Here is a 17,055-nt window from a genome sequence, read left to right on the forward strand (position 1 = left end):
TCTCCAACAACTGTACCACCGTGTGGTCTAACACTGACGTGAACTCAAAAGTGACAGGACGTCGCCACGGCTCCCGGCGGCAACTACGTACGCCCATGGTTCACGATTTCCACTTTCGGCAATTTGGTTTTCTAAAGTTCCAAAGGTGTTTTGAGCCATATTAGAGACATCAAAATTTTCCTAAACTGCAACTTATAAATTTATAAGTTTCTAAAGTAAAATATCAGCAAAATACCCATAAAGAAGGGCATCAGACAAGTAGACACAATCTCTAAAATGTTATTCACACCATGTTTACAAGTACTGACAACATTGGGTTGGGAACAGGTGGGCGCAAAAGTTAATGGGAATACCTCGGTAAACTCAGATTTGCTGATGACGCTGCCTTGCTAAGTAACTCGGGGGGATGAATTGCAGAGCATGCTTACCGCACTGGATCAACACAGTAGAATTGCGGGCCTGAAAATCGATATGCAGAAAACTAAAGTAACGCTCATTAGCCTCAGCAGAGCAGAGCAATGTGAGATAGGTGCACTTTACAAATCACAATTTGTAAAGCGCAATTTATAAACTACCCAGACGCGTCGTAGCTCCAATAATAGAAAACCACGAGTTAACCAACAAAGTGGATAATTTATTAATGTTATGATGGTGAACAACACTTGTTGAGCATTGAGACCAACCATACTTTGGCCCACTGATGTCTTCCATCCTCGAGAAAGCAACACTGTACATTCAGCTTCATGCACTCCTTGGACAATGCCAGGTATGAGCTTTCAGTCGACAGTCCTCTTGAAGAAGTGGCAGCAGCAGCCCCCCTTTCTCCCCCCGGTGATCACAGTCCTATAGTATAGGAGCGGCCGCACGGATTGTGCACTGTTCCGACTTCCGGGCTGGCCACGAGCCACTCGTACCAGACCTTACTGCGGCCGACGCAGCGCCAGAAGTGAATCTCCAGCGTGCAGCCCTTGTGCAAACGGACGGGGGCCTGCAGAGAGACACAAATAGAATCGACAACTTGCAAGGACACTTTAAGGGGTACTGCCACGAAATTTCGAAGGCGAGATAACTTCAGCGATAGATTGGTGTGACCACACATACATTGTCTGCAAAATATCAGCGGCAGATACAGACCAGCACGTATTTAAAATCAGTTTTAAAGCGTGCGAAACGCAACCGAGCAGCCAGCGGAGGACCTCGCGCAATCGACATTTCCTGGATGTGGAGTAAATAAGCAACATCCAAGCACGCCACGAGTTTGTGTTGGCTGCTTCTGCACTGCCGGCATTTCTTGCCAGCTCGAACTTCTGCTCTCGAGCAACGAACGATCCGATCATTGGCAGCGGACATGCCGGGATTTTGTTGGCTCATCGCGAATTTGGCCACGACCTAAGTTCTACAGCGATCCGAGGCACTTTATTTTTATTGCTTTTTATTACAACGGACGCGAAAACGCGCTGAGGACACAGAAAGCACACTGAGCGAGCCACACGGTTGCTGCGCCAGCGGTGGCCATGGTCGCGAAGTGGCGCAGGCCGGTGCAAGTAGCTCGAGCGATAGCTTGTTACTGCTGCAGGAAATGGGACTCAAGCATTATACAGTCGAACACGGATATATCTAACTCCAAGGGGATCGCGAAATAGTTCGATATATGAAAAATTCGATATAAAAAATATGGGCTCTGAGACCTCACCTATGGCGGGCGATCACTTACCGATCGGCGCATTCATGAATGACAACTAATTCCGCACTCACGACGCAACCGGACGCTTTATTTCCGTGAAAAAAAAATCGCTGATCTTGGCCTGCTTCTTCGTCCTGGAAATGAAATTAAAGACGCTGGTCTCGATCTTCTCGAGCCTGTCCAGGTGCGACAGCCCAGGTCCTTCCATGTCATCGCAACAACAGCGAATCAAGCTGAACGCAGTGGCCACTTCACCCGCGGAGTACGATCGTGTAGCCGCCTCCTCGTCCGGACGATCTTCGCCACTCGAGCTATCAGCCTGGGTGCCTGCAACCGCAGCTACAATATCCTCGTCACTGAGGCTCGCAACAGCCTGAACATTGGTGTCAGCGTTCACGAAGTTGTCGGCAGACACTCCGGCTGGAACAGCAGCCGGGAAAAGGGATGACAACTCACGAAACGTGTCGCCCATGCATCCGCCGTTGTCGTCGCCGTCTTCTGAAAGTTCGGCCGTTACAAAGCCTGCATTCCGGAAGCAGTTGGCCACGGTCTCCTTCTTCATGCCGCTCCAAGCGCCTGTCATCATATGTATGGCCCCAATCGGGGCATCCCTACCTCGCACTGCCACATTTTCCCAGCGTTCGGGCTTCTGTGCCTAGAGAGATTCAGCATACCAGGCTCCGTCCGCTAACGCTACGGCGGCCGGTAGCGGGGCGCGAGCGGGCAAGCGCAAATTCGTTCCGGTAGGGGGGTTTAGTTCCGCGAGCCAGTCTTCGCCATACCGCGCATGCTCCACATCCTCCTCAACCTTAATCGGGGGTGCAGCGACCGCCGAAGAGCACCTTCCGGCTCGCGCGGCGTTCGATATACCCAATGTAGGGAAAAATACGGTTCGATATAAACGTACGAATTCCTATACTTTTACACAGAATTTTCAAGGGAATAATTTATGAGTTAGATATAGACGAGAATTCGATATACCCGTGTTCGATATATCCGTGTTCGACTGTACGAGAAAGGAGTTATATCCGTGTTCGACTGCACATACGAGAAAGGAGTTAATGATGAAATGGCGAAATGCCTTAAAAATCGTCACCTTCACCGCTTACGAGAGCGGCAATCGAATATCTGCCGCAGCGTCAAGCCTAACACATCTGTAGGCAGACCTGTAGGCAGACCGGCCGGCTGCTGCCAATGCGCGTCTCCCCACCCACTGTCTCGAGCGTCGCGCGTCGTTCTCTAGCCGCGGCAGCAATTCGCACTCACGGCATTTGCATCACGTCCATGGTCGCTTTTTAATTAAGCGGCTGACACGATCAGTACATAGGGGCATTTGCAGAAAGTGCCAGCGACGCGGATTCAACAGTGCTACGGCAGCTCTGCTCTGTGATATCCGTCCGATGGTCACGTAGACAGCTTTGTTTACACAAAACTCATGTTTTGCGGCACCTGCTGAAAACGAAACTGTGACTGGCCGCATTAAAAACGTCTCTACTTAACTCTTTCCTTATGGCGCCATAGGCCATCGGACACAGACATGATTTCAAACGTCCCGCGAAAGCTAAAAACGGCGCCTGGCGGACAACTAACGCCATCTGGCGTATTTATTGACAACTCATTTTTCAATTTTATTATGTGTTGATATTTCGCGTGCAGAGACTGCACCAAGAGTGAAATTTGAACCCGCGATAGTGGCGAGTTGTGTGAAAATGGCGTCCGCTGTATTTGGGCTGTATTTATAAACAAAACGGGCTTCCAATCTGACGACTGCGGCTTTACACATTGATGTATAGAGTCTGGACAACATAGGGTGGGGATATTTTGCCAAATGCGCCACGTCATATCGCGCTATCACCTTCATGATAGCCTGGCACTCGTGTCAGGCACAAAGTTAAACGTGGGGGAAAAGGGACGATGTTAGTGTGGGGCCAACAGCGCTCGACATTGCTTTGCATGCTTTGCATGCTAAGCCTAATGACAATGTTTTTTTGAAGTGAGCAAAGCAGTTCAGCCTGGGCACTTGCCAAAACTACCAGAAAACACCTGATTGATTAACAGTCCAACTCGCAAGACAACTCCGCATAATCTGTAGCAGAAACTTTGGCTAGGCCTTTATGAATTTTCAGCTACAGGAACGCCTTATTGGTATGTATTTTACTACAGGGGGATATAATTAAATAGGAAATGATGATTGATTGATTGGTTGATTGTGGGGTTTAACGCGCCGATGCAACGCACACGACAAGGCGCACCAGAGTGGATGGCTCAAGGAATAATTCTGACCACGTGGGGATCTTCAATGTGCGCCGAAATCTCATACACTTGGGTGTTTCCGTTTTTCGCCTCCATTAGAAAAGTGGCCGCCGTGGCTGGGAATCGAACCCGCGACCTCGTGCTCAGCAGCGCAACACCTTAGCCACTGAGCCACCACGGCGGGTAAAAATAGGAAATCATGTATGTTCACGCAGCACATGATTGGCTTTGAGACATTGTGGCACCATATTTTATCTTATAATTGACAGGTAAAACATAATACTGCCAGGACATAGTGGAGAAAATAATCAGGAAAAGAAACTCAGGGTTAACATTTCTTCCGAAGGAATCGGCAAAGATGCAAGCACCCCCCCCTGACCCTTTTTTCAATCCGCTCACTGTCTCCTATGCATAGCGTCCTTTTTACCCCCGATCATCACCCAATTGGAGGCTAATAAAGCAGGTTCATTCAAGAGGCGTGAACACCGTTCGAATCTGACGGTGACCAGGTTGGACCGATACTCACTTTGAGGGGAAACAGCATGGGGAACCAGCTGAACATTCCAGGGGAGTGGGTGTTCGGGCAGATACCTACGAAAAAGAAAAACCAGAAAACAACACTATTGTTGCATGCGGCACTAGCGCAACAAACGCACCCCTTGACGGTGCAAAAACACAAAATATGCATGGAACTAGGGCAAACTGGTTCTCCAAAGGGACATGCCACTGAGGCCTTTATGGTCCGACTATTCCAAATTTTGGAGAGGTTTTATGCGCCGAAACTACAGACGGGCTGCACCGTAGTGGAGGGACCCAGATTAACTTTGACCACCCAGGCATCTTTAACGAGAGCCCGAAACTTGACACACAACACACACACGTTCTCGTTTTTTGCCTCCATCAGAAACAAAAGAAACACTGCGGCTAGAATCGAATGCACGAGTCATAGCACAGAGGCTACTTTCTGTATTGGACGACAACTACAGTTGAGTCCACTTATAACGATATGGTTTATAACAATATATCGGATACAACGATGAATATATACGACCCCGTCCACCCTTGCATGCGCTCTGTGGTAAAATAATCTGCTTATTACAATGCTCCAGTGATGCGATATTAGATATAACGATTGAATCCTGCTACAGCATGCACCGAAAATGCAAGCTGCTGCCGGCTCTCCGTGCAGCAGCTTGCATTTCACCAGCGGTGATTACGGACTCCAGCATTTGCAGTTGGCTTTGCTTAGGAGCTGTTCCCGAACTCCCAGCGCCGTCTTCTGATGGTTGTTCACATTTTCGCTTGTGAGAGTCGGTGTTCTTACGGTGTCAGTTGATTTCAATGTGCTCGTCAATAGTTGACTTGCGACGGTAGTCAACTGTTCTCACGCGACTCCACAAAAAAAGATTCCCCCATCTTCGTAGAAGCTGGCTTGCTTGTACTTTCGAGCGCGTTGTTTGGCTGTTTTCTTGCTCAAATGAGATTTTGAAAGGGCCATCTCGACACCGCTCACACCACCTTGAAAAACAAAGCCGGCAGGGCCGGTCCTCCGCCGTGAATACAGCAAAAGATGGTGCCTACTCTTGTTCGCGTTAGATGGATAGTTGACTACGGCTATGGCCGGCTATGGCTGAGCCCCTTGATTTGGGTGATGGCGCACGCTGCGCCACTTAACTACTTTTATTGTTTGATAAAGTTGGAATACGCAGCTACAAATTTATTTTTAAGAGTAAAAACATTTCAGAGAAATAATAGAAAACATTTTGCCGTTATTATTTGAAAATACCCCTTTCCCACCACATTCCACTGACTATCGTTTTGGGGACGTAGCGCCACACTTTTAAAATTTTTTTTTCGGATCTCCGCGAGAAAACTTTATTTCCGCAATTTTTCGCGGAAGCGCGGAAAGCTAGGGCTTTAGTTATAACGATGACATTTCCTTGGCACTTGGATATTGTTATAAGTGGACTAGACTGTAACACAATGACAACCCTGCTTGTTCACACAATGGCACGCTGAGGCCTTAAAAAATATCCCATCAAAATGGAAAGCCTTACTGAGCTTGATGTCTTTGTACAGAATTGTGTCGAAGTAGCCAGCAAATCCATGTAGGTGGTAGTTGTCCGGGATTTCAAACTTAAGGACCTTGTAGCGGTTGTTGTCAAACGGAGTCTCTGCAAAAAATGAATAAGTAAGAATACAGTAAAGTTGTGGACTATTTTCTAATTTTTTTTGTCAATGCAATGTGGTAAAGCAAGCCTGCACTGCCATAAGCCAAAACGTAACCGCTGAATTTGAAAGAACCAGCCTTTGTTCTGTGCCATTCCAGCCATGAAAGACATTCTTTTAACCGAGAAAATTCAAGAAACATTGAAACACTTTCAAACTTTGCACTACAGTCACCTAATAAGGGCAAGAGTGATAAATACCGTATTTATTCAAATATAAGGTGAGGTTTTTTTTTTTTTCAAAACCGATAGTCTCGAAACTCAGTATATAGCTCAGTATATTCAAAGCTCAGTATAAAGCTCAGTATATTCGAGGCTCAGTATATAGACTGTTCAAACAAGGGAGCCGCCATCTTGCATGCGCAGCGCCCTCTCATAGCTGGCCAATTTGCTGGCTTGGGCGCTTGCTCCACGACGCATTGGAGCCAGCAGCGGCTCGGTGAATTTTTCGCTGTAGCACGTTGTACATTCTTTTCCGTAATATACCTCAAATGGGAAAGTTGTTGCATAGGACCAGTTTAAACAATCTGGCTTAAATTTGCGGCTTTTTGGGCCGCGGTGGAGCTGCAATTCGCCTTGACATAGCGTGTTCCAGAGTGGGTAAACGATGCCGTGTTGAACATATGTTTCCAATACTTCGTCACAATTTTTTTTGCTTGTGTGTGTGTCTCCAGGATCGCATATAGCGGGTATTTTGATTCATTTACTGCAAAAACTGATGTTTGTTCAAACGATCTAACCGTGATACGCTCGGCGCCCATGGGCAACAAGCAGAAGCATGCGTCAGTGTAACAGACTTCTGGCTTCATATCCCTGTGCGTCGTTTGCGCTGTGGTTCAACATGCACCACCAACTCGCCCAAGTTTTAACGTTGCTAAGCTTCATATCCCTACAGGGTTTAATACAGGTAGTTTTGGGTGAACTTAGTAAGTATTTGGCATATTACATAGTTTGTTATAAATCTTATCGATATATTAACACATCAGCCTCAGCCACCACTGCCGCCAACTATAAACAAAATTTCCTCTCTCTAGAATTTCAAGCTGCTCTGCAGCACAATTTAGCCCTGCAACTGATGTACATACAACATAAATCCAACAAAACAACACAGCTCCTGGAGAGCATCATATAAGGACTTATTAAGCGTTTGCCATTGGGCAACCAGATAAGTGTTCGCTTTTGCGCTGCTTTTATCTAGGTTTGATGCTGCCGACAAGGAGACATCACATTTGGGTAGTAGAGTGAACTCTTGGCTGAAGTGAGCGAGTGCACTTTATTTTGCTCGAGTCCGGGAGGGGGGGAGAAGGGAGGTGGAATCCCCTTCAGTAGCCCCCTTCCCCACTTCCTCTGAGTTTGGCTGCAGAAAGGGAAAACCTTAGGGAGGCAGTAGTCACTGTGAAAATCGCCAAGGCCAGCCCACGTAACACTTGGAGCTGGGTATGCCGCAATGCGATGTACCACTGCAACGGTGGAGATGAAACTAATATCACCTGCGGCACAGGCAAGTTTCAGAGGCCCATTTTAGTTTGGAAAGAAGGTAGAAGAATTTTCTGCCACTACTCCAAAGTACGTGTACTTTGGAGTAGTGGCAGAAAATTGCCAAAAATCTTGTGTGCTTTAAAGTGCGCAACTCACAAGCTGCTAGTCTGGCTCATTTATTAGCAACATTTCATTAAAATAATGCATAAATTAGTGGTAAACCCGCACACACAATGCCTACAAAGTGTAGCCAAAGCAAAGGAGCAGCCGCGCTAGGCCCACCGTGATTGGCGCGCACACTCCAGAGAGGGGGAAAGGCGGCCCAGTCGCTGCAACCAATGAGTGCGAGAGTACGTTTCCCTCTCGCTCGATGGAACGGTCTATATATCTGGCAATTTTTTTAACACTCTAAACTGGACGCTCGCGTTATAACTGTGACTGCCTTATAAATGAATAAGTACGGCAGCTGACTTTAGCAGAACATCACTTCTGTACTGAAAGAAAAAAAAACGTCACGAAGCACTTTAGTCTAGCTAATCTGCACTAGATGCCGTTCACTGTGTAGCAACAAGAGTTGTATTTTTTATTTCAGTATAGAAATGGTATAATAATAAACAAAAAACAAGCAATATAGGCTGCTAATAGCATTTTCACGGATCTGCAGATCTTTTCCTGTTGGTGCAGGATGGCTTTTAAGCCCGTGCATCATGAATCAGTAAGTCCCATAGGAGTTTGAGTTTGGTCAGGTGAGCCCAACAGACAATGCGATGATACTTCATGTTAGCATTACACGAACAATGGCACGAACACCATCTACGTGCGTTCTATGACACCGCCCTAATGAATCTGGGGGGGTCAGTAGGCAGTAGCAGCAGGGTTTAGTTTGTGACACGCTGCTGTTTGACATTTTACTGCGGAACTCCGCTCGGAATTCCATGTTCCCACCTTTGTTGGGGTGCACAAAGGTGAACAGGGGCTGCTGTTCGGCCAGGACTGTGACGTTGTGCAAGCGCACCACGTAGGGCACCTCGAACGGGGTCTGCAAACACGCCAGGGAGGGGATAGTCATGACAACACCCGGTCAACAGGGTTCCACTCGACATCAACTTCCAACACTACCTAACTGACAATGGTGCGTCTTTGCAGCACTGTAACAGGTAGCTTACTCTGCCCAATATTGCTGTGAACCATGCATTGAATTTGTTTATGTTTTCGCTTTTACCGCCCGGCTGCGCCCGGCTGCGTTATCTGTGTCCCAAGCGAAACACATGTTCTTTCAGTCTTTCTCATGCCGCACCTGTTACCTCATGTGATAGGGAGAATGTGTCGCCCTAACGTGACTAGTCTAGAATGGTCCTCATTTATCTACAGTGTGGTTGATGTAAATCGACTGCTCAATAACACTCATGCTGAAAGATCAATGCCCGCAGAGCAGACACCGCGGCAATTGATTCGCGGACACGCGCCAGCACACGTCACTTTGTTGAGTGATGCTACGCCACCTGTGTAGTCTTTGAGTTGTTAGGGGAGCACAAGCTCGCTCCGATAAACTTGTTTTCCTCCAAAACAGCTGCGTTGTCTTTGGCTACGTGACAGTATTAACAGATGCAAAATGCATAACAATTTTTTTGGGGTGTCACAAATAAATTGGTGTCACAAAAAATACAAATACAACACAACAAGCACTAAAAAATTACAAAAATAAATTACATTGCATTGGCATAAACACAGAGGAAAAATGAAAAATAACTACAAGAACAGTTATCCGTACAGTTAACTAAAGTGGACAAGATAGAGTATGAACGGCGTCATTGAGACGCCATTTACCAGTGCAAGAACTGAGTGAAGGGGGGCAGCGAAATGATGTATATTATACACAAATATTGTTGCGCAAAGAAGCATCAGTAAATTTCGTGGCATCTGCTTCTATAACAGTGTGCAGTTTTAAAGCTGCCCCAAAATTTTCAAACTTGCGGGTTTTTCAAGTCCCAAAACTACATTTGGGCTACCAGGTGCACTATGGCATAAGGCTCTGGATGAATTTCGACCACCTGCAGGAGATCTATTAATTAAGGGGGGACGAGGGTCTTAAAACTAACTTTTTTATTTATGGGTAGAAACTTATGAAAACTTGCACACGGATGTGCTTTTCTCTGTAGATTTCAAATATGCAATTATATTTGAGCTGGTGCTGTTAGTTCAAAAGTTATCATACAAAGTCTAAACCACAATTACGTAATTTCTTACGCAGCTTTAATGAACTTTCGCATTGCATTTTGTCGCTTTTAATTACATGAATGGATAGCCAGAGAGTTCCCATACCCAATGACATTCTTCGTTTTTCTCTAAAGTCACGGCATCCTAAAAAAATATGTCAAGTACAAAAAATGGCAGTATTGGATATTTTGGCTCATCAAAATAACTGCAAGTCATTATTTATGCGTAGCCTAAACAGAAAAACTAAGAATGTCATCGGCTGCCTCAGGCTGTACTGAAAAAAATGGTACCAAGATTGACCTTATGAAGCAAAAACAAGTTTCCAAAAAGCTGCGTAAGGCTGAGGGAAGTGACCAAAAATATGAAACTGAGAAAACTGCATTTGAAGTTTGGCCATGTGTTATGAGATGAACCGTCAGTAGTGTAGCTTCAAAATTTCCCAGTAACAAAGACATGTTCTTCCCATTTTCAAATCTGTCTTTGGATTCCAAAAATGTCAACTAGAACTGGAGATACAAAAGGCCAAGTAACGGACCCCATCAGGAATTTAGCAAAATTTATCGACTTCGAATCGGTTGGCATTTTGTTAGCGTTGTGAAATCTGGTGGCGTCTTGCTGGCGTCGTGAAAACTGCAACAGTCCTTCGTGAAGTGCCATCATCTATTACAGTGCACTGTGGTACCCAGAATATTGTGTACGGCAAAAGTGTGAGGGTGAAACTTGCTTTAGGTGCCCCCCTTTTTTTGTTCTTTGGTGAGGCTATTTCATTCGCGGTTTTTATGCTGGAAGTTTGAGAGGATACAGTGGTGGGACACTGCGCAGTGTGTTTTCCGCAAATGCATCATGTTGTTGGCCTCAAAAGGGTCTTTTGGGGAAAATAAATGTAGCCGAAAGGCAAACTTTCTTGGCCTATGGGGATAAACCCATAGACGCCTTTTTCCTTCAAGCCGTGCATGGTGCGGCTATCTCCATCGGACATCACGGTTGTGTACCGCAGCCCATTCTTGGAGAGCGAGCGCTTGAACATTATCAGGGCTGCCTCTACCTCCATGCGTCCTGCACCACAGTCAATGTTTCGCTGACACTCATGGTCTGCCAGCCAATCTTCGTAGCCCTCATCTGAAGCTTTGGGTCCGATGGCGCAACCTAAGCAAAAGTTAGAGAGGACTACATGATCAATCACCAAGCCGGTGTACACTTCAATGATGCAGCCCACTCCAATGTGTGACAACCATCCCCTTGTCATCCACGTGCCATCAAACATCACATCTACGTTGTTTGGCGGCTGACCAAGGTCCGAGTACAAGTCCTTGATGGCACGCACACTATCAGCTTCAGAGGCTGCTGCAGTGTCCTCGCAAACCTGAACCACTTTCCTCAAGTGCGCTTGGAATGAATGTCTTGTGGTGCAGGCCTCTGTGGGACAAGTTCATACCAGCACAAAAATCTGACAGAGCAGTCACCCCCTTCCCGATGCTTTGAATACTTTTAAAGCCCTCATATTCACTTCAAAAGGAGTGATATTGCAAGATACTTCGGTCCTTGTCGAGGGAAAATGTTCCACACGGTGTTCACAAACCGAGCACGTCACCTCGACCTTCACGGCGGGGCCGTACTGCCGTTCAGCCTTCGTCAAATCCGGCGCCGCAATCCCGCACTTGCCGCACCTGACGTGTGCAAAAAGGTCCTACAGCATTGAAAAATCTACTAAGACAGAATCTGTGTCCGGGTTCTTTCTCTGAGTGCGCCAAATGCACTTCAAGGACGTCGAATTTCCGCTACGTTGCTGACTTTGTCTCCATTCCGCGCTTCACCTAGTCCGCGTGTTCGGTACGCGCGGCGATTTCCTCCGCCGTGTAATACCTCGTGACAAGCCGGCAGGACGTGCTTGGACCAGGTATGGAGTCCGGAGGTGGTTGGTCAGGCGATGGGGCAGGCGAGGCAATACGAGGCGGCGAACGATTCTCATCCGGCGGAGTCGAGCGGCCCGAAGTCGCACCACGCGACCTTGGGATAGGCGGACGACGCTTTCGCTTCCCGTGTGCATGACGGGTCGTCTTCTTCAAACGTACGTCTCCTGGCATCATTCACGAAAGTACGCGATGGAAGAATTAGAGGAAACTGTAAAAAAAACTGCTCTAAGCGAGCGCTGCGCCAGAAGAGCGGACTCCGTCAGACGAGCGTAGCAGACGCCATGATGGCGACCGCCATGACAGCAGTCGCGCCGATCAATGGGAGGGGTCGTACGGCGAACTCAAACCGCGCGCGCCCGCTCTAGCCAATCGGCGGCCGAGAAGGTGCCTTCAGAAAACTGGCAAGGGCGGTCGTTCTACTCAAGCGACGCCATTTTGAGATATCGCAAAATGCGCACAAAGAAACAAGCTTCAAAACAAGACCAAGATGGCGGCGATCGGTCGGCTGCTTCGCCCGCGGGGCGCGCGGGAATTTGAAGCAACTTTTGCCCAATTCGGGGCATTTCGTGGCCCTCGAGGCGTTTCAAAACATGATTTTAGAGTATTTCCCGATGGAATTTCGCGTTGATATTTTGATGGCAGGTGCTTGAAGGTACAATAATTCCAAAAATTAGATTTTCTCAAAATCGATATTTTGGCCATTTTTGACCATTCTAAGACCCGCGTCCCCCCTTAACAGACGTCGAAATCGAGATGGACAGGCGTTTTCATCTTCTGCCTCCGTCAAGAGACACTTCAAATGCACTCACGGCCAACAGCTAAGAGCTAGGCGGCCCTACTACTCACGAGCGGGTGCTTGTCCTTGTCGCGCAGTGCCGACACTTCGGAGTACAGCTTGTGCGACTGAATCGGGGCCAGGTACGATGTGTACTGGCACGGAATGCTGATGCCGTCGTCTGCAAGGAGGCGAGGAGGCAGGAACGGCGTCACAACCGGCACAGAAGAAAATGAAGACGCACTCAACGCGAAAGCTGCCAGGAGTGCAGAGCAGTGATTCACCACAATGGGCTGTGGTGCCATTATCTGCTCACTGCTACAACCCAATGCAATTCAAATTTCCCGCCTTGGTAGGGCTCGCGCACCCCCTGCCTGAAACTGTGCTAGCAGGAGCTCTGTTCTTTTTGTGCTTACTTTTCCTACCACATGTGCCGGCGTTGCACTGCCACTTTTTTTCGCTTGCTATCGTGAAAACCAACCCAACGAGCGTTCCTAACCAAATGACCGCGGGCGCTGCCGGTTAATTACGCATATTTTGCCTCAAATGTACCCGCAGTTTTCTTTTGCGCTAAACAACGGGAAGATGTATGACAAGCGGCAGCAATTCACGAGCTTTGTATGGTTATGACTATATAAACTGCTTGGCTTTCGAAGCCTTTGTGGGACGCCGCTTCGCCAGGACGCCACTATGACAGTACGCTGTGTGGCTCCACTTGGGTCCAGCAAGCGAGCTATGACGGCAAGGTGAGCCCCTAAAGTTCTCTGCACTTAACAATGTAGTTATGAAAATATATGAAAATAATGAAAATAATAGTATGTATCATGCACAGCTCTAAAATGTTTTTGAGACCAGTTAAACACACACATTTAGGTTCAGATTTTAAAAATCAGCCATGGGAAAAATTAGCACACAGGATTTTGAGCTACCTTACACAGATTCGCTGAAACTTCAGGACTTACTAAACACGTTGAGAGGAAAGTTAAGTTGGCCCCGCAGGTTACAGAAAGAAGGATTATAGTAGGAGTACTGCTTATAGGAACAGAAAAAGAGTGTTTTGGATTAGAGAGTGCAGTCAGGCAAAAGATAATTCAGCTGAAATTAGGATAAGCTAGTGTATACTGCAATAAGGTTAGCAGTCTGGACATGTTGGGGGTATCCTTCACTCGACTACAACTAAACAGAATAAGGAACACAAACGAAAAAGAGGCAGACATACAGGCTGCTCCTGTACATACTCTTGTGCTTGTGTTCCCTTTTTTGTGTAGCTGTAGGCAAGCGAAGGACCTGAGTTGCGCTGGCTATGTAGTTAGATGAAATGACGTCCGGCCAGGGTCCGTGCAGGATTCAGCGACAAGTCAAGGATACTATTCAAGAACTTTCAAAGCCGTAACAAGGCATTTTCGAGGGCGCACAACCCCAAAGCTTTCTTTGCTTTACTGATGGCGATCATAAAGAAAAACACACTGCAGGGAAGCTAACTTTACACAATGGGGGGGCACACGACGATGATCGGTTTCCACAAAGACACATCAAGTGTCCCAAAATGAAAAGAAAAAGGAATCAAATCTGGTTCCCTCGCTTTATGAAACCAACGTGTATCTGATACTGCCATTGGGACATAGTTGAAGCAGTTTGGAATTTGGACTTTGACTTGCACTTAGTTTGTGTGGGAGAAAGCCTCGCATTTTAACCATCTTTTTCCTAGGAAAGGGGCTTTGATTTTTTTTTATAACTGTTCTGCACACACACCAAATAATCACCTCAAGTGCAAATCCTTTATACAACACCACCCTTTGAAAGAGAACAAGATTGGCACCATCCATAATAATATTGCGGCAGCTTCAAATGAGCCGCTCCATTTTGCTAGATTTAACGCACACTACTCGGTAACTTCAAACGAGCTCGTCTTCAATACCACTACACCTCTCCACTAAATTTCTGGGTTTATCCAGACAGGGGGCAATGGAAGAGTCCACTGACCCTGCCAACCATCCCACTTTCAAAAACAAAATCCTCCAACAAAGCTGCACAGAGGCAAAATGTGCTTCGTTCTCGTGTTCCCAATCTTGCTTATCTGTACTCGCTTTTTTATTTCATCCTGAAGAGTCAGCGCTGTGTTTTCAAGCCATAGTGGAGCACAGCTACAGTGAAGCAGATCTATAAGGAAGCATCGCTATTGTGGGCGCATACTGATGGAAAGAGAAGGAAAAATGAATTATAGGATGAAGCGATGAAGAAAGCAATGTCAAACACTTTCTCGTCTGATGTAAGAGATCCAATCCCGCACAAGCCCACGTATACAATAGCATTCATGCACTCCCAAGCCAGCTTTAAATTGTAAGAGAACGTTTTTGATGGGGACTGCCCAGTACCGTGCTATCATTTCCCTGAGAAACATGCGCTGTGCCAAGAAGGTCACCTTTGAGGAAACGCTGCGCCCCGTCCAGGCACTCCGGCGAGACTTCGTTGTCCCCGAAGGAGCCCAGGAGCTCGGACACCAGGATGTCGGCCTTCTCGGGCGCCTCGAAGTCGCGCATGTCACACGACACGACCGTCACCCGCTCCTTCCAGGTCTCCTCCTTCAGGGTGAGCAGGCTGGGCATGCAGAAGAGGGAAGGACAGAGAGAAGGCATGTGTCAGTTATGACAGTGTAGAGGTCTCTGCTCTCAAGTGCAACCAAACATTACTGGTGGCACTTAACTCTTTCGTTATGGCGGAAAAACGGCAGATTTTTTAGTGCTTCCACAAAACTATTTTTTTCTCTTGAGCTAGTGGACACATTTAGAATTGCTATGCATGCGATTGTAGCTTATAGATTGCTCTTGCAAACACATACCAGCAGTTTTGTGAAAAGTACAATTACTTACAGTTTATTAGTCAAATAATCAGAGAAAAATGCACAAAAAAGTATACACGCAACGTATATAGGCGATTGTAATGAGCCTAAACATTATTTTAGGAATTCTAAGATATACAAATTGTTCCTACATTTCTTGGCTATGATTCAATATATATATCAACACTGTACACCAAGGTTTGTATTTTTGGACCCATCAACCTAGCGGAACTGACGGCTGTGCCACTCCTCGAAGCCACGCGAGTGTAAGCCGGTCATGCGTCCAAGCACACTTTTGTGTTCTGACGCAAAATCCTTTTCACTTTAGTGGTAAAAAACCAGAAAAAAATAGCGCTCTTGAGAAGTGTCGCGCATCGCTCCGTAGCGGTAATCTGACACGAGTGCCAGGCTATCATGAAGATGATAACGCGATATGACGCGGTGCATTTAGCAAAATATTCCTACCATACGTTGTCCAGACCCTACACATCAATGTGTAAAGCCGCAGTCGTCAGATAGGAAGCCCGTTTTGTTTATAAATACAGCCCAAATACAGCAGACGCCATTTTCACACAACTCGCCACTATCGCGGGTTCAAATTTCACTCTTGGCGCGGTCTCTGTACACGAAACATCAACAAAACATAATAAAATCGAAAAATAAGTTGTCAATAAATACGCCAGATGGCGTTAGTTGTCCACCAGGCGCCGTTTTTAGCGTTTGCGGGACATTTCAAATTATCGGACACCGGCGTCCGATGGCCTATGGCGCTGTACTGAACGAGTTATAGGGACCCTGCAAAGCTTTTCTCAACTTTTCTCGAAATCCTAAATGTTTGCAGAACGTAGTCACCCAACACACCCAGTACTTAGATTAGGGGGCCGCAAAGTACCTCAGCCGCAACTTACTGCTCTATGCCCATGAGATAACTCAGAAACTTGCTCAAAATACTTTTCTCTCTTTCCTGGTCTTGGTGTTCTTCGACCACTGGAATTATGTCATTACAGCGGTGTAGCGGCTATTGACCGGCTTTCCTCCAGTTGCAGCTATGAACGCATTCTATAGCCAGCTTTAAAAAAAGCCACAAAGCAAAGCAGAAACGGAAGACGGATAGTTCTGCTCTGACGAGCAAATCATGCAGTGCCGCGGTTGTTAGTGGTAACTGTAGCTTTCGCAGTGCTTCCAGACGCGAAGGAAAGAGTGAAAGCATTTATCAGAAGTGTTGCAGGGTCCCTTTAACCCTGCTTATGCATCCTGAATGCAAGGGCACTATGCCAATGGGAATCTGCATCGAAATTAAACAAGCAAATCAGTTGTCAGCCTATGATGGCAGCTGTCTTCTTTGCTGGCCAAAAGCACCCTGAGTCGGTATGTGGGAATCGCAGGTTATGTGGACAACGGGCCCATATGGGAGTTTGGGAATCAACTGTGAGCCTTTGATGGCAACTGTCATCGTCACTTGCCAACCATCGTGCACCAATAAGAAGTTTTAGAAATACAGCAAAACCTCGTTAGAAGAGACACTCAAGGGACTCAAGGTCTTTTGTATGCGAAGTTTCTAACATGGCGATCGTTGGACAACCAACCAAAACGTTTTCATAGTTCTAATGCACGGTAGTGAATTTTCTGATTCCAACAAGTTTCAAGACTGAGTTGAATTTGTGCTA

General features: G+C 46.7%; 1 protein-coding gene across 1 annotated transcript in view; it reads right to left on the minus strand.

Moving 5' to 3' along the window:
* Positions 1-613: 613 nt before the first annotated feature.
* LOC144150171 (protein arginine N-methyltransferase 5-like) overlaps positions 614-17,055 on the minus strand; it is a 55,728-nt gene continuing 39,286 nt past the window's right edge. The window contains exons 12-17 of the mRNA XM_077682011.1: positions 14,972-15,147; positions 12,621-12,730; positions 8,590-8,683; positions 5,995-6,111; positions 4,464-4,528; positions 614-988 (exon numbers count right to left, since the gene is read on the minus strand). Of these exons, the coding sequence (XP_077538137.1) occupies positions 836-988; positions 4,464-4,528; positions 5,995-6,111; positions 8,590-8,683; positions 12,621-12,730; positions 14,972-15,147 (715 nt within the window). The 3' untranslated portion in view covers positions 614-835. The remainder of the gene's footprint in view (positions 989-4,463; positions 4,529-5,994; positions 6,112-8,589; positions 8,684-12,620; positions 12,731-14,971; positions 15,148-17,055) is intronic.

Source organism: Haemaphysalis longicornis, unplaced genomic scaffold, assembly GCF_048455015.1.
Source record: "Haemaphysalis longicornis isolate Haplotype H1 unplaced genomic scaffold, Haemaphysalis longicornis Haplotype H1 scaffold_8, whole genome shotgun sequence".
Lineage (NCBI taxonomy): Eukaryota > Metazoa > Arthropoda > Arachnida > Ixodida > Ixodidae > Haemaphysalis > Haemaphysalis longicornis.